The 21,405-nt window shown below is 39.4% G+C and overlaps 1 protein-coding gene across 3 annotated transcripts; it reads right to left on the bottom strand.

Annotated features, from left to right (window-relative positions):
- Window positions 1–846: 846 nt before the first annotated feature.
- On the bottom strand, window positions 847–17,834 carry LOC122662400 (NADH dehydrogenase [ubiquinone] flavoprotein 2, mitochondrial). 3 transcript variants are annotated; one of them, XM_043858032.1, is made up of 10 exons: window positions 17,660–17,832; window positions 17,543–17,571; window positions 17,377–17,442; window positions 9,047–9,163; window positions 2,132–2,209; window positions 1,861–1,966; window positions 1,652–1,698; window positions 1,360–1,437; window positions 1,198–1,263; window positions 847–1,114 (listed from the first exon to the last, which is right to left on the bottom strand). In XM_043858032.1, exons 1-10 carry the CDS (start codon window positions 17,733–17,735, stop codon window positions 1,010–1,012), a joined length of 768 nt encoding a protein of 255 aa, XP_043713967.1. In that variant the 5' UTR covers window positions 17,736–17,832; the 3' UTR covers window positions 847–1,009. The 3 variants fall into 3 exon arrangements, with proteins under 3 accessions (XP_043713967.1, XP_043713962.1, XP_043713975.1); XM_043858027.1 differs by having other exon boundaries at window positions 17,543–17,575; window positions 17,661–17,831; XM_043858040.1 differs by lacking the exon at window positions 2,132–2,209 and having other exon boundaries at window positions 17,543–17,575; window positions 17,661–17,834.
- Between the last annotated feature and the right edge of the window lie 3,571 nt (window positions 17,835–21,405).

The raw sequence follows: 21,405 nt of genomic DNA, 5'->3' as shown, positions 1-21,405 counted from the left end.
GCCCAAGCGATTCACCGAAGTGACTAAACCTTGAAAGCTGCTTTTTCAAGTGTCAATAGTGGGACGTTCTGTCAATCAGAGAAGGTTTTTGGTGATCCAAGAGATTGCTTAAACTGTGTAAGATTACTCACTGTCTGAGTTTACCCAGAAAAGGAAACAATGATGGCAGTGCAATTTTTATACACGGTATGTATCTGATCATTTGGGAGTGATGGAGTAATCAAACTTTGCCTGCTCGGTACCCATGAACATGTAAATCCACTAGATCCAGTTTTGATTTTCGGACAGATTTTATTATCAAGGTATACCGAAAAGGTTTAGTGTCGCGTATGCCACAGTGACAATGACACCCCAAAAGTCTACCCGAATCAGTTTGTTATGACAATATCTTGCAAAGCAATTGGATTAAACAAGTATTGCATTACAAGTGATGGTGACAACCACAAGAGGCGCAATGGTAGTACAAACTTTTGGTTAAATATCCAGAAATTCAATGTCAGCAGAAGGTTAATGGAGACAACAATATGATTGGGATTTACTAAAACCCCAAGTACTTTCCTGCTCTTGCCACTAACAGAATGGAACCAAGGCATGACTCCACTACTCCCATCTTCGGTTGAGACATCTTTTTCCATGTAAAAGAATAAAACTCAGAAAAAAAACGGACTTTTGAGGACAGTGTGACACATTCTTATCTCCCAAGAAAATTTACAATAACAAGAAGCAGCACATCCCCACTGCTACAAGTGCAAACAATCATTTAACAATTCATGGATCCATGGTGGAAGTCATTCAACAGCAATTATAGTAGATTATCTGTAACAAGTGGATGGCCAAAATTCAAAATTTATGAGGAAACTCGGATATATTAATTGCTAATCGAAAAACATGCAGGCAGATCAACCCAAATGGTTGAGCAAATAACAATAACAGAGCCTCCGATGAAGGGAGATCAATCAAATATGCAATATTTGCATTATTGGGAACAACATTATCTATTTTAAAATTATCAGGCATCAAGGTCCCGGCAAGGGGGAGGGTTTGGCTCACTTAGCAAAGTCGTGTTCCCTCCTTCAGGTCCACTTCTTATACGACGTGGATTCTGAGTGCCAACCTGCAACATAGAACAGATATTAAAAGCAATATCTAGATTACACATAAGGAAATCAATGGCCCATGCATGCTAAATAGTCATACCGGTGGTTTTTCCCCCCTTCTCAACATCTCAACAATCTCAACAACTCGCTTTGGAGTGACATCCTCCTAATAAAAAAAAGAGAAAACAGATATAATTCCACAGTTAAGTCAATGGAGACCTCAAAAGACACAAATGTGAGAAGGGGATCATATTGTACACACATAGTAATTGTAAGTGTATCCTTCTGAACCGTTGGAGTAGTCAGCCACAGCAATCATGGGAGCATTAACACAACAACCCTGCAGAAAACCACCAGAGTTACATCCCACTGTGCATTGATCATTAAAAAAAAATTTAAATAATTTTTTTTTGGGAACAAGTAAATCAGGGCAAATGGATCAACGTGTATTTTAAATCTCTCAGGTACCATCTAGAGTCACCCCAACAAAGAGCAAGTAGGCCTGAAATGAAACCAAACATGGGTTCTCGAGTAGTTTACAAGGAGATTCTCACCATGCATTCCATTTCCCCAACAGAAAACATGCCATCCTTTGTTACCTCTGCAGAAAATCAAAATAACAGACATCTGTCAGTGAGGATGTCAAATTTCACTCTGCAATTCTAGGTTCCAATTCTACAGGCCATGGTCTTAAAGAGTTATAAATACTTGTAAAGCAATATGAGGCTATAAGAGAAACAAAACATGTCTCATCAGACTTCACCATTGCGCTTCACTCCCAGGTGATTCAGTAAGGCCTCTTCTATTTCACGAGATCCACGTATCATACAAGGTGATGTGCCACAGACCAACAGATGATGTTTGCCAACCTAAAAGCCCATTACAAAAAATTGCACAATACAATTAGTATCTAGGTTCAAGCATCAAAGTCTGCAATTACATATCCAATTTATCAAAGACAATTCAAATCTCAAGAAGAAAAGATTTAAAAAAAAAAGCAAATAAAATAAAAGAAAACAGACCCAAGTACTCACCTTTGTCCGGTTGAACATTGAATAAAATGTTGCAACTTCATATACACGAATTGGAGCAACTTCTATAACCTTAGCCACCTGTACCATCCATAGTAGACCAAATTAACACAAGTAATGTAAGCATGAGGATGGGACTTCAATTCATGGCAGGTCAACCTATAGATTATACTTATCCTAATAGGAAAGAATTAAGCTTAGACACATCCATAGTTGTCAAGGCGTCGCCTTGGCGTCCAGGCGGTTTTGTAGGGGTCTACGCGACTGTCGTCTTATTGCAAGGCGCCTTACACTGGTTTGATTGGTATAGAACCCGGTTCTGGCACTTATTTATGCCAAATATCACTTAAGTAAATGTTTTTATATTTGGTATTTCAATTACTTAAGATATTATTCATAAATAAGCAAATACCCCCTATTTGAATCCAATTAAAATAGTTAGAAAATCAATTTCCAAAAGGATAAAAAGTACCCCCAAGTTCAAGAACAAAAACTGGATTTTCTACGGTGGGTTAAATTTTCAACTTTCTAATGTTGGGGTTTTTCTCAAATCTAAAAATTCTATAAATCTTAATATGGTAAAACATTGTTAAAAACCAAAAATGCGGTAAAATATTCATTTGTTTTGATATCTAAAAAATTATTTTCATTCATAGCGATTTTGACAGCATTCGCCTGCATACCAAATAAGGTTTGACCGGAATATAATTTCTTCAATATAAATCAGATTTAAGCAATTTTGGATTTGTTGGAAAGTGGATTTTATGCTCTACCTAATACTAAAAGTCTCAAGTAAAAAAAAAATTCATTTGACTGGTCAAACTTAGAGAACAAGAACATTTTTCTAAATCGAGAGCAATTTAATTACTTATAGATAAGATAATATTTTCTAGGAACAATATAAACCAAATGTATGTTTTGTTGTCTTCTAGTTCTATGTTGATTTTTGATGACTTGATGTGGCTTAATAATGATTCTTGATGACTTGATGTGACTTAATGTTGATTTATGATGACTTGAGGTTGCTTAATGTTGATTTTTGATGACTTGAGGAGGCATAATGTTGATTTTTTATGATATAAGATATATATTGTAGCATACTAAATAATGTTAAAAAAGGGGAAAAATAAAAAATAACACTTGGGGCGCTTTAGTTGCCTAGGCGGGCGCCTTGTTGCCTAAATGCTTAGACACCCCTCCAACGCCTTGGGTCGTCTTGCCGCCTTGACAGCTATGGACACATCAATCATCAAATAAATAGAGCTAAATTCATTGATGGGAGGAGGTGGGGGGGGAAGGGGTACCCAATGATGAACTTTTACTGCATTCCTTTTTCTTTTTTTGGCAATAAAAATGGAATGTAGAGACAGGTCTAAGCAATAGGGGGGAAACCTAAAAGGGAAAGACCAGCAGGGGAAGAACGACCCAAATACAAAAATTTCTTATACCCCCCTGCGCGCGCAACTCATCAGCCATAGAATTGACAGATCTCAGTCTCCACGAAAAAGAGAATTTCACAATAGAACAAAGAGAACGGCTTTCGTTTTTTTATGATTTTTCACTTTTTCATTTTTTGGGGGAGGGGTTGAAGATTGTCAGCATCATTGGGGTGGAATGCACAAGTTTTAAAAAAAATGTAACATATGCAGATAGAACACAGACATAGATGGAGGCATTAACATCAGATTACAATATGAATGGTACAGTTTTTTTTCCTACATGTTATAATACAGGTGATAGGATAATTCCTAGCCGTTTTGGACTCATTGACGATGGGTAAACTACAGACCCAACTGATGTAGTTACACATAGGAGATTTGGGATTATCCTCTAAATTTTGCAATATTTTTATATTAGGAAAGTTGGATATGCATAGGGGATTTGGTAGTTGTTAACTAATTACTACAGTTTCAAATTTGAAATTAGGAGCCTTTGTTTCATTTCATCATCTATATAATAAGCATGTACCCATTGATATGATGGAGAGAATTTTGGATTAGAATAGAGTTGAATAAAAAGGGCGTACCAAATTGATGTGGATCCGGGGTTACAGTAACCCAATTCGGATCACTTATGGACCCACCCAGATAAGACACACCTCAAATAGTCAAGTGGAGGGCAAAACTGTAAATAATGGAACTCAAACTAACAAAGAAACAAACCAAAGTGGAATAGAGTGTATGATAGGGAAGGGGTAATCTTAGAAACAAAGATAAAATATGTCTGATGGATGACTTAACCTAAAGTTTAAGGGTATAATTGAAATTTCAAAAGGGGGAGTAAGTATCTTGAAGAAGAATTTTCTTCTTCTTGTCGTGAACCAGGAATCCCAATATCAAGCGGAAGCCCAACACACTTCAGTCGATCGAACTCCCTCTTTCACACATGGTTTAGCCTGAAATTTCGGATGCTCTATCGTGACACCAGGGCCTATCGACTCCTACCAAGAAACACTTCAAACAGAGGTTAAAGCTCAAAAGAAAATTACCGCAACTCAGGTCTAGCGCAAGGACAGAACCAGATTTGAAATTCAGGTTAAAACTTCCATCGGAGATCAAATCTCGAGGTCTATAAGTTGAAGGAGTCTTGAGCATATTCTTCAGATAAATGTACTTCTCTTCAACTGTCTTGGCATAAGCAGCTGCCACATCAACAGACCTGAAATCAATGTTAGTCAACTCTAGTTGAATCTTAGTACTCAGCCTGCTGATATATCTTAGAACCCGTTGTTGGTTTGTTCTTGAAGTCGACACCTCAGATAATTTGTGGAACTCTATCGTGTAGGTATTGACATCCTTGTTGCCTTACTGAAAATTGAGCAATTTGTGATCTAGTACCTTCTCGTAATTAGGAGGAACAAACTTCTCGTTCAGAATCTGCTTCATGATCTCCCAATTAGTAATGGGTCCAAGTTGTCTAACAAGCTTCGAATATAGTACGTCATCTCACCATGAACATGCATACTCAGTAAATTTAGTGTGGATGAGCTCGCACTTCTTTTCATCTAGGAAGGACTTGTAAGTGAAAATCCTCTCGACTTTAGTAACCCAGTCAAGAAAATCTTCGGGTCCCTCCTCGCCGCCAAACTCCGGAACCTCAACCTTAATATCATAGTCCCTGTTTGAAAATTGTCAAGTAACATCCTGGGGAATGGCTGGATCAAGTTGCTGCCTCTGAGGTGTGTCTTCGATCCGTAAGCTATGAAACTGAGGAGCTAGTATAGACGGCCCTACTTCATCTCGTTTTTCGGCCCTCTTCATAAGGGCACAAATCTCAGTGAGAACGCTTTAAGTTTCTCCCATGAACTTGTTAGACACCTCATTCCTCTCAAGCCTGGCCTCAGTCTTGTTGATTCTCAGCCAGTTCCTGATAACTTGTACAACTCGGTATTGGTGATGTGACCTATCATGATTAGTAATTGCTAAATATTTTGGCTCTGATACCAAATTGATGCGGATCCGGGGTTACAATAGCCCAGTTCGGATCGCTTATAGGCCCACCCGGGTAATACACAACTTAATAGTCAAGTGGATGGCAAAATTGTAAATAATGGAACTCAAACTAATAAATTAACAAACCAAAGTGGAACAGAGCGTATGATATGGAAGGGGTAATCTTGGAACCAAAGATAAAATATGTCTAATGTATGAATTAACCTAAAGTATAAGGGCATAATTGGAATTTCAAAAGGGGAAGTAAGTCTTGAAGAAGACTTCTTCCTTTCATGAACCACGAATCACCAAATCCAGTGGAAGCCCAACATGCTTCAATCAATCAAACTCTTCCCTCTTTCACGCATGGTTCAGCCTGAAATTTTGGATCATCTATCGTAACACCAGGGCCAATAAATTCTACAAAGCACCACTTCAAACGGAGGTCGAAGCTCAAAGGAAAATTACTGCAACTCAGATCTAGTACAAGGACAGAACCAGATTTGAAGTTCTTCCAGTGGAGATCAAATCTCTACTTGAATCACTGTCGGGTGAGCCGTTTCTATCACAGGATTGACTCCTAAGAATCTCAAACTGATCTGATGAGTATCAGTAGAGATCGATGGCAATGACTGGGGCTGTAAACCACGTTAGAACAGAGCAGGGACTGGGTACGAACATAGCGGCAGCAAGGTAGGGAGAAAAAAAGAGAAGAGAAGAGATGAGATGCGAGAGGGATTTCACAGGAGAGAAAGATAAGCAGCTCTTGGCAGCAAACATATCAACCCAATTTCATTCAACTTTCTAAAATTCAGATCTATCCAACCATAGACTACAAGCTGCTATTTAAAGAGTTTAAACAAAAGAATCCTAATCCTACTCGGATACTGAAAGTAAAGTTTAACTCAAACTACAACTCCATCAACAGCAATAAGGGAGAATAACTCAAACTCAACTACCTACTAAGTCATATCAAAAAAAAAAAATTACAATAACCCTATTTAACCCAACGTCTAACTGCATCACGTACCCAGTGCATGAAGCTCCCGCTACTGCAGAGTCTGGGGAGGGGTATATGTATGCAGCCTTAACCCCCACTTTGCGGAGAGGCTGTTTTCTGATTCGAACCCGTGACCAACAGTTAGCAACAGAGCAACCTTACCGTTGCTCCGAGGCCCGTCTTCTATGAGAGTTGAATATTGAATGACATTTGAAGGAGTTACCTCACGGCTGTGGATGCTCTAATCTCCTCCCCTCTGACCTTTTGTCTCATTTCAGGTACGATCTCTCCACATTCTCACCTTCATTCCCTTCCATTAAACCTTGTAATTCTTCAATCATCTCCTTCTTTCTTGCCTATCATTTCCAGTTTCTTCTTTTATCTCCACTGCTGTCTTTCTACCGTACTGCTAAGGAGTCAATCAATCTCCTTCATGAGTGATTGGTTTGTCCAGATCTTTTGGGTACAGATTGCCCTTTCATATGCGACTCGAACTACATTGTCTGCCTCCTAGGACATCCACTGTTGTGATCTGTCACTCTGCAACCAGGTCTGGCTGTTACAGCTACGCCCTTCAGACGATGGCTGCACCTTTACAAATTATTTCCAGTGGAAGAATCCGAGGACAGCAAATAAGATGGCAAATGAATTGGCAAAAGAACAGATTGTAGACTAAGATTATGTCTTGGGGATGATCTTCGTTTTCAATTGGGCTTCGTAGTTCTGTCACTATTGGGCTATGAGGACCTTGGGGACTTCGGTCTACTTTGTGATGCAGTGCAAGACCAGCTTCAATAGAGAAAGGGCCGCCCAACTAGCCCCACAGGTTGGCTAAAATCAGGCCCAAAATCAATGGTTTTAAACAGCCCCATGTTAGGTCCTTAAGTTCTTTTATTTCAGCTTGTTTGGGCTCATGTGTGTTGAGTCACTTAAGCCTGTATCAGGCCCATCTATCAAGTTCAACTTAAGCCCATATTCTGGCCATATAGCTATCGACCAGCAGCACTAAAGGAAGATCTTTTAACAGATTTATGGGCCCCATGTGAACAGGTGGTGTGGGAAAGATGGAAGCTGCCAAGAGCTTAGAGTTTCTAATTATCTAGTTGCTACTTCTATTAGTTTCAATTTCCTTGTGATACTACTTGGTTAAAATCTAGGCTAAGTAGGAGTTTCTATTTCCATGTACTTTCTATTTTCATTGTTCAGTTTCCTTTTTAAACTTTCTTGGCAGCCAAGTTAATCCCCTACGGGGAGTTTCTATTCTTTTAATGGTGTTATGCTCATTATAAATAAAGATGAAGGACCACAAGAGCCAACAGTTTTGGCTATTGAAAAAAAGTGTGTTCTCTATGGAGATGCATGGTACTGTGGTGAAGCAGCAGCAACTCTAGGTGGTGAAGCCTAGCTTGGGTGATGGTAAAGCCTCACATAGGCCTTGGTAGTGAAGCCAGGTCATATCCCCCTTTTCCCTCTTTCTTCTTCTTCTTCCATTTTTCTCTGTTTCTCTTTCTTCTTCTTCCTTAACCGTTCAGCAGAAATTCCAGCAAGCTTATATCTCCAACAGAGGCCTAACACGGGTAATTTCTGACCTTTGCTTTTGTGTTTATTTCCTATCTATCATTGCTAGTATCACTCACTTAATGTTCTGCAGGTTTCCTTTAAGTCTACTGACCTGAGATTTTCGGTTTTATATATTCTGAGTTGCGGAACTTCAGTCCTTTGTTTCTCCCAATTCAGCCGTCGGATGGAACTCACTTTTGATATGTTAAAGCTCATCCTTCTTCTCTACCTTCGACCATAATTTGGTGGATGTCCAGTCACTAAGTCAGTCAATTGAGAGTTATAGCTCTTCACTTCTGAGTTTCTAATTATATTTTCTTAGTTTCTATTTTCTGTCCTTGTCAGTTTCTCATCATCAAACCATTAACTTCCTTTAATACTTTTACCACTTAAGCACCCTCATAGGTTCACTAGGATATATCTTATTTTCACCTTCATCAGGTTCATCGTTTTAGAGTTCTATTTAGTCAAAGTTTCTGCTGTGTTTTGGACTACTGCAATTCTGTTTCAGTTAGCATTGATTTGTTTCAACCTACCATACTTCATCACTTTGTCTCTTTTATGATGTTATTTTTGTACCAATAGCATGTAACACTCCCTTAATCAATAAAATCATTACCAAAAAAGATATGCATAGGGAAAGCTAAAGCACGATCAGATATAATCAAAATCATCTCATACTAGACTAAAGCTCATTGTGATTGATAACTTATCAATACATTGACTTAATATTAGAATATCAGGCATCCACTTTTTTTTTTTTTTTTTTTTTGGGGGCGGGGGGGGGGGGGGTATCAAGTATCTACCATGTTTTACTGGACAAAAAATCTTTCAGATAAGAACTTAAAATACACATGCAAGCCAATTTGTAATAAATGTATCATACAAAAAAAACCAACTTGAAATAAATCGGACATGCTAACATACCGCATTCATTGCTGAAACTGGAAGCCACCCTCCATGTTGTTGCTGTGCAAGATCCAGTAGGGGGATGACAGCAGATTGCTTGTAGTTGGATGGGTAGTGGGACATTATTTCTTTGGCCTACAGATACGTAAACCAGCCTGACTAGTCAATCTACCAACAAACCATAATTTTATAATGGTATATATACCGAAAAATCTAATGCTTAAAATAAGCTAGTTGGTCAATGAACGGTGACAGGTGAGACGATACGTCTTGATCAAGTAATTGATCTAAAGGTAGATACGCCAGAATGAACTACATATCACAGCTTATTCCAGTCAACCCATCATGGAATGAACTTCTAGTCATGAAATCGACTTTTTATCACATCTTAAGTTCATAACCCAGGCCCATTTCCAAATTAAACTTTACCTTGAGAATATAAGGACTAAATAGTGGTGTCCATAAAGCAACATTTTCAGATTTTAATAGAAATTTTATAATTGTTTAAATGGCCCATAGATCCAAAAGGATGAATCCAAATCCTTTATCAGTGCAACACCATTTTTTTTAGGAATTAGTGAAATAATCCTATATGTCACATAAACATTAACTACTTTGCATCCCACAACCTTAACATTTTGTATATAAATATAATTTCCTATGTAAAGGCAGTCAACGGCATAGGCACATTTGAAGCAAACTTGTTAAACTCTTGTTAAATCACAGTCATCCAGACAACTCATTCCTCTGTTGCCACCTCTTTAGGGCGAGAGTGCTATACCTAGTGAAGATGTGTCGATGGTTGTTCCTCCTGATGGTCCGATGTTTCATGAGGATTTGTATGTTGCGACGGAGGATCTTCCAATTCAGGGTGAGACTAGACCACTTCAGGGAGAACCTAGACCACTACAGGTTTATGATCGTACTCGAAGAAAGCAAGTAGATACCACCACCACCGTGCCTATTCTACCCAGTCAATCTCCATCCTATGATCCAGGATCCTCTCCATCAGGTAATCCATTTCCTCCTAGTGATCATGATTCTTCTCTTGATGCTACTTCTCTTGATTTACCTATTGCTATCTGCAAGGGAAAAAGGACTTGCACTCAACACCCTATTCCTCAAAAAGGCGAAGTTTGTGACTGAGGTAGTGTCCTCTTCATCCACTTATCTTCTTCCAAGAAGTTGGAAGGTAGTAACAATTTCAGCAATGGCAGAAAATTGTATCTCTAGTTCTCACAGGTAGAGGTGATAAACATCACTTGACAGGGATGAAACCTGTGGGTACTGATGAGACAACATGGGAGACTGTTGATGCCCGTATTTTGGGCCAGATGCTGAATTCAATGGATAGCAATATAGTTGATCTTGTGACTCATATTAACACCATAAAGGAACTGTGGGATTACTTGGCTGTGTTGTATTCCGGCCATAAAGGAACTATGAGTTATCCCTAGAGTTTTATCATGTAGATCGGAAGGGACGTCCTCTTACACAACACTTTGCTGATTTTAAACGGATGTATGAGGAGCTAAAATCTCTGCTCCCCATTACATCTAATGTGACACAGATGCAGAACCAACATGAGCAGTTGGCAGTAATGAGTTTTCTGGGTAGCTTAGGACCAGAATTTGATTCTGTCTGTTCTCAGATCCTTGGTGGCGACAAGGTTCCTTCTCTTGCAGACACTTTCTCTTGGGTCCTATGTGTATCCCGAGAAACTTCGCGTGATTCTAATTCTGGTGATAGTACTGCCATTGTTGGTAGTGGTCATGGAGGAAGTTGTGGCACTGGCAAAAGTCATACATCTACTGCGCCTGGTGCACCTGGTGCACAGGTCTCATCTGACAAATCTGACAAATCTGATAAATCTGGCCCTGCAAAAACGTGTCATCACTGTGGCAAACCTGGTCATATCCAACGTTTCTGTTGGAAGCTTCATGGCAAACCTTCTCAACCAAAGGTTGCCAATACTGTTAACAATGAACCAGCCTCCCCGTTCTTGCCTTTTGAGGAGCGTCATGTGACCTTGACTATGACAGAGGAGGAGTATGCTCGATATAATCAGCAAAAGGCTTCTCAGGAGTCTCCTTCTACTACTACTTTTGTTCAAATAGGTAATGCCACTGTGTGTCTATCCACTTCTAAGCCCTGGATTATTGATTCAAGGGCATCAGATCACATGTCTGGGTTTTTCCTCCTTACAGACTACCTCCTTCAGTGTTACTTTGGCTGATGGTTCCTTTGCAGCAGTCAAAGGCACTGGTACTGTTCAGCCCACATCCACCTTATCTTTGTCTTCCGTACTGTATTTACCTAAATTTCCTTTCAACCTATTGTCTGTTAGTCAAATTACCAAGGCATATAATTGTTCAATAACCTTTTACCCTGAATCTTGTGTCTTTCAGGATCTTCAGACGAAGAAGACGATTGGTAGAGGTAGAGTATCGCACGGGGGGGGGGGGCTATATCTTCTTGAGGACACGCCATCTATTACATGTTTGAGTACACTATCCCCTCATCAGATACATTGTCGATTGGGTCATCCTTCATTACACACTTTGCAGAAACTTTATCCTAATTTCCGTTCCCTTTCCGTTTTAGATTGTGAATCATGTCAGTTTGGGAAGCTCCACCATGTGAGTTACCCACCTATAGTCAACAAACGGGCTACACGTCCTTTCTCTTTAGTTCATTCTGATGTGTGGAATCCTTGTCCTGTAACGTCCACACTTGGTTTTAAATATTTTGTTACATTTGTTGATGACTACTCTCGTGTTACTTGGCTTTATTTAATGACATGCCGGTCTGAACTGTTCTCCATATTCTCTGCATTTATTGTTGAAATTAAAAATCAGTTTGGTTGCTATGTTCGTATTTTACATAGTGATAATGCTAGAGAATATTTCTCTGCCCCTTTTTCTGAATTTATGGCTGCACATGGCATTGTTCATCAGCCTTCCTGTCCTGACACACCCCAACAGAACGGTGTTGCAGAACAGAAGAACCGCCACTTTATGGAAGTTACTCAGTCCCTTCTTTTTGAAATGAAGGTAGCCAAATATTTTTGGGCTGATGCTGTTTTGACCGCATGTTATCTTATCAATCACATGCCTTCTTCTATTTTAAGTGGTGGCATTCCTCATACTCTTTCCTTTTGATCCTCTCTTTCATTTGCCACTACGTGTGTTTGGGTATGTCTGCTTCATTCGGGACCATCGTCTAGGTTATTAAAGTTAGACCCCTAAAGCTATTATATATATTTTGTGGGATACTCCCGTCTTTAGAAGGGATATTGGTGTTACTCTCCTGTTCTTCGTAAATATTTTATCACTGCTGATGTGTCTTTCTTTGAGTCTCAGTCCTATCACGATGAGTTTATTATGGAGCCTATTTTGGATGATGATATTCCTACATATATTATTCAACCTCATGTGTCTGCTCCTCCTGCAATTCAGCATGTTTACAGTTGTCGTTCAAAAGCAGCTACTGCACCCCTTGATCCTACGCTCGACACCACGTCATCGTCGTCTGCAGATCTTGCCCCTGTGCCTAGTCTCCCTCCTTCTGACTTGGACTTTCCCATTGCTCATCGTAAAGGTACACGTCGTTGTGTTCAACATCCTCTTTCATCCCATGTATCTTATTCTGGAACTTTTCGGACATGTCTTTCTACTGTTGCATCTTATCCTATTCCTAAGACCATTGTAGAGGCATTATCTAGTTCTGGCTGGAGGATAGCTATGGAAGAAGAATTGCTGGTTTTGGGACATAATCAGACATGAGACCTTGTTCCCTTGCCAGTTGGGAAGTCTGCTATTGGTTGTCAGTGGGTGTATGTTGTTAAAGTTAATGTTGATGGCTCTCTTGCACGCTTAAAGGCCAGATTGGTGGCGAAAGGCTATGCTCAGTTATATGGGGTAGATTATTTGGACACCTTTTCTCCCGGTTGCCAAACTTTCCTCTATTCGTGTTTTAATCTCTCTAGCAGCCTCTCTCCATTGAACAATGCATCAACTGGATGTCAAGAATGTCTTTCTCCATGGTGACCTGCAGGAGGAGATATATATGGAGCAACCTCCTGGGTTCATAGTTATCAAGGCGGGAAGGCGACCATGGCATTGGAGAGAGTCTAAATTAAGGCGGCAAGGCGACCGCCTAGGCAACCAAGGAGCCTGGATGCCTAGGTGTCGCCTATACCTGGGTTTGTTGCTCAGAGGGAGTCGGGTATGGTACGTAAATTGAAGAAGTCATTGTATGGTCTGAAACAATCTCCTCGGGCCTGGTTTGGCCATTTTACAAAAGTGGTAATTGAGTTCAGGTTATCACACTGTAATAGTGACTACGCTTTTTATCGTCAGTCCAGTACGAGTAGGATCTTCCTTACTGTATACGTGGATGACATTGTGATTACTGGAGATGACTCCGAAGGTATTAAGAGTTTGAAAGCTCATCTACAGCAGAGGTTTCAGACTAAGGATTTGAGGAAATTAAATTATTTCCTAGGTGTTGAAGTGGCTCAGTCAAGGAAGGGGATATCCCTCACACAGCAAAAGTATATTCTTGATTTGCTCACAGAAATCGGGATGCTAGGGTGTAAACCTCTTGATAATCCTATGGATCCCAATGTCAAGCTTGTTGCTGAAGGGGGAGATGCTCTTAATAATCCAGAGAGATAACAAAGATTGGTGGGTAAGCTGAATTATTTGACTTTCACTCGATCTAATATTACCATTCCAATGAGTGTTGTAAGTCAATTCTTATCGTCCCCTCGAACTTCTCATTGGGATGTTATCCGGATTTTGAGGTATCTTAAAAAAGCTCCAGGACATATACTGATCATGGACATAGACGAGTTGAAGATTTTTCAAATACAGACTGGGCTGGGTCACCTATTGATAGGAGATCAACTATAGGTTATTGCATATTTGTTGGAGGGCACCTTGTATCATGGAAAAGTAAGAAACAGAGTATAGTGGCTACGTCCAGTGCAGAGTCAGAATATCGAGCCATGGCACATGCAACTTGTGAACTGGTATGGATGAAGATGCTATTAGCTGAACTTGGATTTGAGGATTCATCCCCAATGCAGCTATGGTGTGATAACCAGGCAGCGATACACATTGCCTCAAATCCAGTATATCATGAGAGGACTAAACACATTGAGGTGGACTGTCACTTTGTTCGGGAAAAACTTCAACAGGGATTAATTTCTACAAAACGTGTCAAGCCAAGAGAGCAACTTGCAGATATCTTTACCAAGTCCCTAGGGAGTGGAAGGGTTGACTATATTTGTAACAAGCTGGGCATGATAGATATATATGCTCCAACTTGAGAGGGAGTGTTAGAATATATCCCTCTCGGGATTAGCGTATGAGGGATTGACGCTAATCCTAAGGCGGCTAGCCTTTGTGTCTTTTCTTCCTTTTTTTCTCTTGTGGTATATATATATTCATTGGACTCTCTCACATTAAGTGTGAGCAGCCATTCTCTTGCTCTCTCAATCTCTCTTTCTTCCTCTCCTCTCTCGTTCTCCCTTTCTCTCTTTATTTACAGCAGGAAAACGATAACATGCAGAGAGTAATAGCAGGGAAGGAGATAAGAAAACACAAGATTGTTGAAGGAGAAGAATATCAATAAGGAAGAAGAGAAAGAAAGAGGAAGAAGGAAGAAGAAGAACAAAAGGAAAGGGAGAAAGGAAGAAGGAGAGAAGGATCTCGCAAGGGAAGGAAGGGAAGAGAGAGAAGAGAGGGGAGTCACACAAGCACTGGCCACATAGGCTTCAACCAAGAAACAACTCAACTCATTCTTCAATTCTACTCCCGTGATTGAGATTACAGGTATATTTTATAATAAAAAAGGGAGGGGGGGGGAAGAGTTCTCTATGGGGGAGAGTGGCCCTTGTGTGTGTCCACGGCCAATGGGAGCGCATGCAAAAGCATCAACAGGATAGCCATTATCGTCATTCAAGGGGGTGGGGCAGTCATTTCGCCCCCTTCTGTGTCTAGGGGCAAGGCCACATTCGTCCACAAAAAAACTTTCTATTGATGTATACATTGGCGCTGCCCTTCCTTAACAGTTCAAGCTTTTAGGTGAAACAGTAGCAAACATGGTTTCAGAGGGAGGTCAAGTGTTCGACTCCTGGGAAATTCATCGGAAGAGTTTTCCCAGCATTTCTTCTCCCTTGGTGCTGCACAAAGGAAATGCCACGTGAGCTCACGTGCAAGGAACCATGAGATCTTGGCCTGCAAGTGAGGGGGAGTGTTGATGTATACATTGACGCTGCCCTTCCCTAACAGTTTGAGCTTTTAGGTGAAATGGTAGCAAAAACTTTCTTCCAAAAAAAAATTTTGAAAGTTCCCTAATTGTAACCTAAAACTAAAGTAGAAGTAAAATCTAATTCTATCTCCTAATTACCTAACCCAATCTACAAGTTTCCCTATATAATATTAAAGTGCAAATTACAATAATATCCCAAGTAAATAGATAAATCCCTACATATCCTACTAGACCAAAACTAAATCTGGACCCTGTTCATCTCCATCTGGGATCCACAACAGGTTTTGACCGATCCAAGGAAGTGCTCCTTCATCAGGGAGGAGGCACTCATGAAGCTACTTCCATTTTCATTCCCTAATCTTCTTGGTATATTGTAGGTTTGGGTGAAATAGGAGAATGTAGGTACCAGAGATTGTCGTTGTAGCTAGTGGAGTTTGGTGGTGTGGTTTGTTTAAAGTAGTGTTTCTGTGATTATATGTCATATTTTTCCCTTGCTCTAAGTCTACTTTTGGCTGCTAAGGTTATCTTGGTATTGAATTGGAGAGCTTTAACATGCTATCCGATCTTTCTATAGAGTGTTGCCTATTGAAAGAAGAGAGATAGTACAAACAAGCTGGAAAAGGGTGCAATAATCATTTGGCAAAAGTTTTTTTTTATCATTCAAAATAAACAAATTCTCCATCATCTATCTTTTTTGGCTAACAAATCAATTCCATCTCACCAAGTGGAAGTTATTTTCCTCTTGGCCATCCATTCCATCTCGTAACAAGCCTCACATTAACTTCTCTCTCTTCTTTGAAAACAATGTGGGGAGGCAATATTGACAACCTAGGCATACCACATTCCAGATATGACTGAAGGCGCTTTTAATGAGGGTTATGCAACAACTGGTTGATGAGTATTGCATCTTCCTTTCCTTACCCATTGGCTTTTTTCTATTCTCTCCAACGGGGGATCCACATCATAGTAGATCTGTGATTCGAGCCACTTGGTGACCCAAATACCCTATTTGTTGCACAAATCCAATCGTCTACCCCATTAACTATTATCTCCATGCATAGTTGTCATGGCGACGCCATGGCGTCCTGGCGCTGGAGAGGGTTGCATGGCGACCTACGCCATGGCGACCCTCTTTGATTTCTTCTTCCTGTCTCTCTTTACCTCTTCGATTTCTTCTTCCTGTCTTCGATTTCTTCTTCCCTCTTCGATTTCTTCTTTCCCTCTTCAATTTCTTTCGATTTCTTCTTCCTGTCTTCTTTCCCTCTTCGATTTCTGAATTTTCTTCTTAAAACTTGAGAAACAATAGAGAAAAAATAAAACATGGCTTGAGTATACATCTATTAACACATTAAAAATAGAGAAAATAAAAAATAAAACATGGTCGACATGCTCGCCATGGCAACGACATGCTCGCCATGGCAACGCCATGGCAGGCAACATGTCGATATATCGACGTGACACCCCTCCACCGACTTGGATCGCCGTGACGCCGTGACAACTATGTCTCCATGTCTATTTTACTAATCCTGATCAAGACACTCTACTTTTAGTTAACCTCAAAACTGGAGACAACTCCAAGGTTTTTCAACGTCACAACCAAATGAGTTGTTTAATCCTAATACGGGTCCAAAAGGCCAAGGTGTCATCTACTTATTGCAAGTGTGAAATTAACAGTGCATTTTCATTCTCTCTATCATTTCCATTAGCTCCTGAAATAAAAGCAGTGTGCTCGATGCCTATCCTACAAAAATAGAGGTAACTGGAGAGAGAGTCTCCTTGTCCATCCTGCTTGAGGACACCAAAACACCTCCCCCAGGGATCCATTGATAAGTACTAGGCCTCATAAATCCAACAAAGCTAGTAAATTGTCGTTGTTTATCACATCAGATCTATTTTACTTCCAAAATTATACCACATTTCAACTACAACCATACAAAGTAATTGGCCACCCACATTGTGAAAACAAAAAACTAGATAGCACAGATAGTAGATATAAACGTGGCAAATATTTTCAGATCAATAAATAATAGATAATAGAGAGATAACTCAGAGTTGCATCACTCACTGACCTTTTCCTTATTCACATCGCTGAACTCCCACGGGATCTCGGGATTGTTATCCGGTGAATCAATATGCTTTGGAAGACCAAATAATGACAACGAAAGGGAAAATTAAATAAATCAAAATGGATTCCAGAGGGGATCAAGAAATTGAATAGGGTAAGGAAAAACTCACGTAATTCAGAGCAGTGGAGAAAGAGCGAGAGGTCTGCAAATGAAAACAACGGAACAAAAATGTGAGATCAAATAAAATCAGAGGGAAAAAGAGAGTTAATAAGTGATCAATTGATGACCTGTTGAGATTGACGAAATAATTGACGGATCTCGAGCAGTCTCTTGCTCGCAAGACGAGCTGCTGGCGCGAACATGGTCACGTATCGCTGAGCAGAGATGGGGGTAGAAATGGAAGAAAGTCGTCGAACTTAACAGGCTATTGCACTTTGAGTTTGCAGGTGGTGCGTATAACGCACTTGGCATTCATTAGTTCCTCCTACACAGAGCCGTCTGATGACCACACGCTGGCATTCACTACTACGGTGCCACGTTTAAGACTCATACTGGAAGAGAGCCTGGAAATCCGAATCCTACGGCCTTCGTTACTTTCTGTGGGTCCTATTGAATTAACGATCGAAACGCCACCATACCAGCCCAAACTCAGGCCCGTTCTGAAATGGTCGGGCTTGGGATGGGTCTGGGCCCAAGTTCAGTAGAACCCCAAGGGCAGAGCTTAGTAGGGATGTAATTATGTAAATGGATAGTCAAAAAATCCAAATTCGATTTGTGTCTGTGTATGGGTATCAGTATTCGTCAGAGAGTATCCAGATCGAATTAGAATAATCCGGAACAAAATATATCCAATCCGAATCAATATCAATTAATAATAAAAAATTAAATATCTAATGATATTGAGGGTTCTTGAAGGTTCGACAGGTTCTAAAGAATGAGGAAAATAATTGAGACGACTAAGAGACATGGATTGAGAGCAAATCATATTTGCTAGGGGAGGAAGGTCTAGATTACAAAAGTCAGGGATGTAAACGGATAGTTGAAAAGCTGAATTCGATTTGCAACTGTTTCCACTTAGGGGTATCCGTATCCGATCAGAAGAGATCTGATCCTTATTCAATCTATTTACATCCCTAGAGCTTAGGCCTTGTTTGGTCTAATTTCTATTTTAATTTCATGGGGTGATTTCTATTTTGGAAATTGTTTGGATTGATTTTTACATCTTATTTCAGTGAAAGAGAAATCAGATGGAATAAAAATTCTGAAATGACTAAGGAGTTGTTTCAATTTTGAAATTGAAATTGATTCCTCTCTTGCTCTAATGGGCACATGATTAATTTGATAGGCAAAGTAGTAATTTTAACTCCCTTCTTCTCCTATTTGTTTCACCACCACCCCACCACCCTGCCATCACCTCCACCACCCTGCGACCACCATCCTGCCACCTCCATGTCATCATCACCACCGCCGCCACCCCCCACCTTGCCACCACCTCCACCCCACGACCTCCACCACCCTGTGACCACCATCCCTCCACCACCATGTTGTCACCACCACCGCCGCTACCATGTACCCCTTCTTGGCCCCACCCCCGCCCTCACCTCTGCCTCCCGCCACCACCACTCTCTCCCAAATAAATATAGAGAATTTATTCTCAAAAATTGGACTACCAACAGATTCTTATCCTGGAAATATTTCAGGTTGATGCAATCAAAATAATGTCAATTTCTTGACCAAATTCCATTTGTTGACTATTTTATTGAATGAATCCAAAATTGAAATAGAAATCATACCAAATCTAGCCTTAGTCCAACTACCAATAAGTCGAATCGGAAAATTATCTCCTTCACTTATTTTTTAATCTAAGGAGTTAGGTTTATTATCTTAAAATGAAAATATGGAAAGAGAGCGCTATTGGGTTGCGTGCAGCATGCGGCCCCTGCATCCAGGTACAGAGCCACGTGAAATGACCGTCATGCCCTTAGGTATTTCCGCCTCTCCATGGGGGCACGACGGTCATTTTGTGTGGTCTATGTCTAGGCGCATGGGCCAGACGTTGCACCCAACCATGTAGCGTTCTTTCTCCCATGAAAATAATACTTCTATAAAAAAAATAATGAAGCTTTGGATGAATCTTAATATTCATCTTAAGCTTAAAATGTTTGTATGGAGACTGTTGCATAATGGGGTTTCTACAAAGGTTAGAATATCTAAATGGTTACCTGGTGATGACCTTTGTTATTTTTGCATGAGATAGCCAAAATATGTACGGCGTGTGTTTTTCTTGTGTCAGTACTAAAAGAATCTGAGTTGTTGAGATTCTGGGAACGTGCCAGAACTGAGTTATGAACCAACGATTCTATTCTTAATTTTACCCTTTTCTGATTTTTTCCCCCATGATAGATAGTCACGGTTTTTTGGGGTTGTTGTTACTCTTTATTTCATATGGAATCATCGAAATCAGGTTGCATTTCAAAACTTTAACCCAAATCATGTAGCCGTGTTGTATAATGTTTCAAGATGGATTTCAAATCTTAAATTACTTTCCTCCTTAAGAAAATAAAAAACTCTTACGGAAATTGACATAATATTTTCCTCCAACTTTACCAAAATAAGTTACATGTGTATCCTCCATTTATTATTCCTTGAAAATGATAAATCTAAATATTTAGTATACAAATTTTATCAATTAATGTCCTTATATCATCATTCTTTTCTTTCTTATACCAACTACTCTATTGTACATTGGAATATTGGATTATTTAAAGTAATATAATATTTAAGTAGTCTTCATTATTCAAAATATTAGTTAGATAAATTTCATTTAACAATGTTAAAATCATTTACTATTTGGAAGAGAAATGCTCAACCTTAATATTGGCAGAGTCGTGGTATTCGTACTAAAATAATAAATGTACAACGATTGTTGGATATGTGTCCACATCAAATTTGGATTATTTTAATTAATATAATTTTCATTTAATATGCAAGATAATTGGCGGGCTATGGTTATCCTTAGGTTTTCACCTAAAACGTACTCGACGAGGGACTTGACTAGACATCTTATTCATATCATCGTCACATTGTGTTATGTGGAATGATGATATTCCAACACACAAATGTGAGTGCATATATATGGTGTGTGCGCATAGTTCTAGATCATACAAGAATCTTACATGTCTTACTACCAATTGATAAAAAAATATGATTCTCATTTAACGAATTCGATTAGTCCCTTGATCTGAGAGATCTTGTTGTTGTGGTTGCACATCATGGATTTTGGCGTACCAATGGTTGACGTCTTTATCTAACTATACATTGGTGTATTGGATTCATGGTGTTTAACCATGAACAAAGGAGTCGCTCAACATGGACTCCAGTACCCTACTGGAGAATACCGAGAAGAGAGAATGACTGTGTATGATTGGACAGAAATCCAGATTCGATAACGCTTTTGTAAAGTGTTTACAAATTGTTTTTTAAATTAATATTATTTTATTAGTGTTTTAACAAAATGTTTTCATCCAATCATTGACATAGAATTTCTCTATTGACAAGTTCTATGGAATAGGGTTTGATAATAATTAAATTAAATGTTGTATAGTGCATTATGTTATATTGTTTTACTGGACAAATTGATATGCAATTAATAGGACTAAATTATGAATTAATTTTTCTTTGGGGGAGATAATGATACAAACTTATCTATTAATATCCACATACTATTAATTTCTACCTCTCCCCACTTTGTAGCAAACACAGATACTTGCTAATGATAATCACACTTGTCATTGAAGGAAGCCACCACATATTGACTTTATATGGATTCATAATCCTCTAAGGATTACAAATCCCAAATTTCACTCAGACATATATTTTTGCATTGCATGCTTTAAATTTCTAATCTAACTCATCTGACCTTGAGGATTTTGAGGTTTGGATTTTAATGAATCATAATAATTCCTTATATGGTAGTTTGGGATGCAACACTGTACAAAAAGGAAAATGAAAAAAAAAAATTAATAATAATAA

The sequence above is a fragment of the Telopea speciosissima genome, chromosome 1, assembly GCF_018873765.1.
Source record: "Telopea speciosissima isolate NSW1024214 ecotype Mountain lineage chromosome 1, Tspe_v1, whole genome shotgun sequence".
In the NCBI taxonomy this organism is placed as follows: domain Eukaryota; kingdom Viridiplantae; phylum Streptophyta; class Magnoliopsida; order Proteales; family Proteaceae; genus Telopea; species Telopea speciosissima.
Note: the sequence above shows the minus strand (reverse complement) of the source record. Positions and strands in the feature narration are given on the sequence as shown.

Bases quoted from the DNA above. Each gene is read 5' to 3' on its own strand.
- LOC122662400 (XM_043858027.1), bottom strand. From the start codon at position 17,735: ATGTTCGCGCCAGCAGCTCGTCTTGCGAGCAAGAGACTGCTCGAGATC. The intron at 9,164-17,376 runs GTCAGTGAGTGA...ACGTATCTGTAG, and splicing joins GCGATGTGAATAAGGAAAAG to GCCAAAGAAATAATGTCCCA. The intron at 1,264-1,359 runs GTGTGTACAATA...TTTTTTTATTAG, and splicing joins GATACACTTACAATTACTAT to GAGGATGTCACTCCAAAGCG.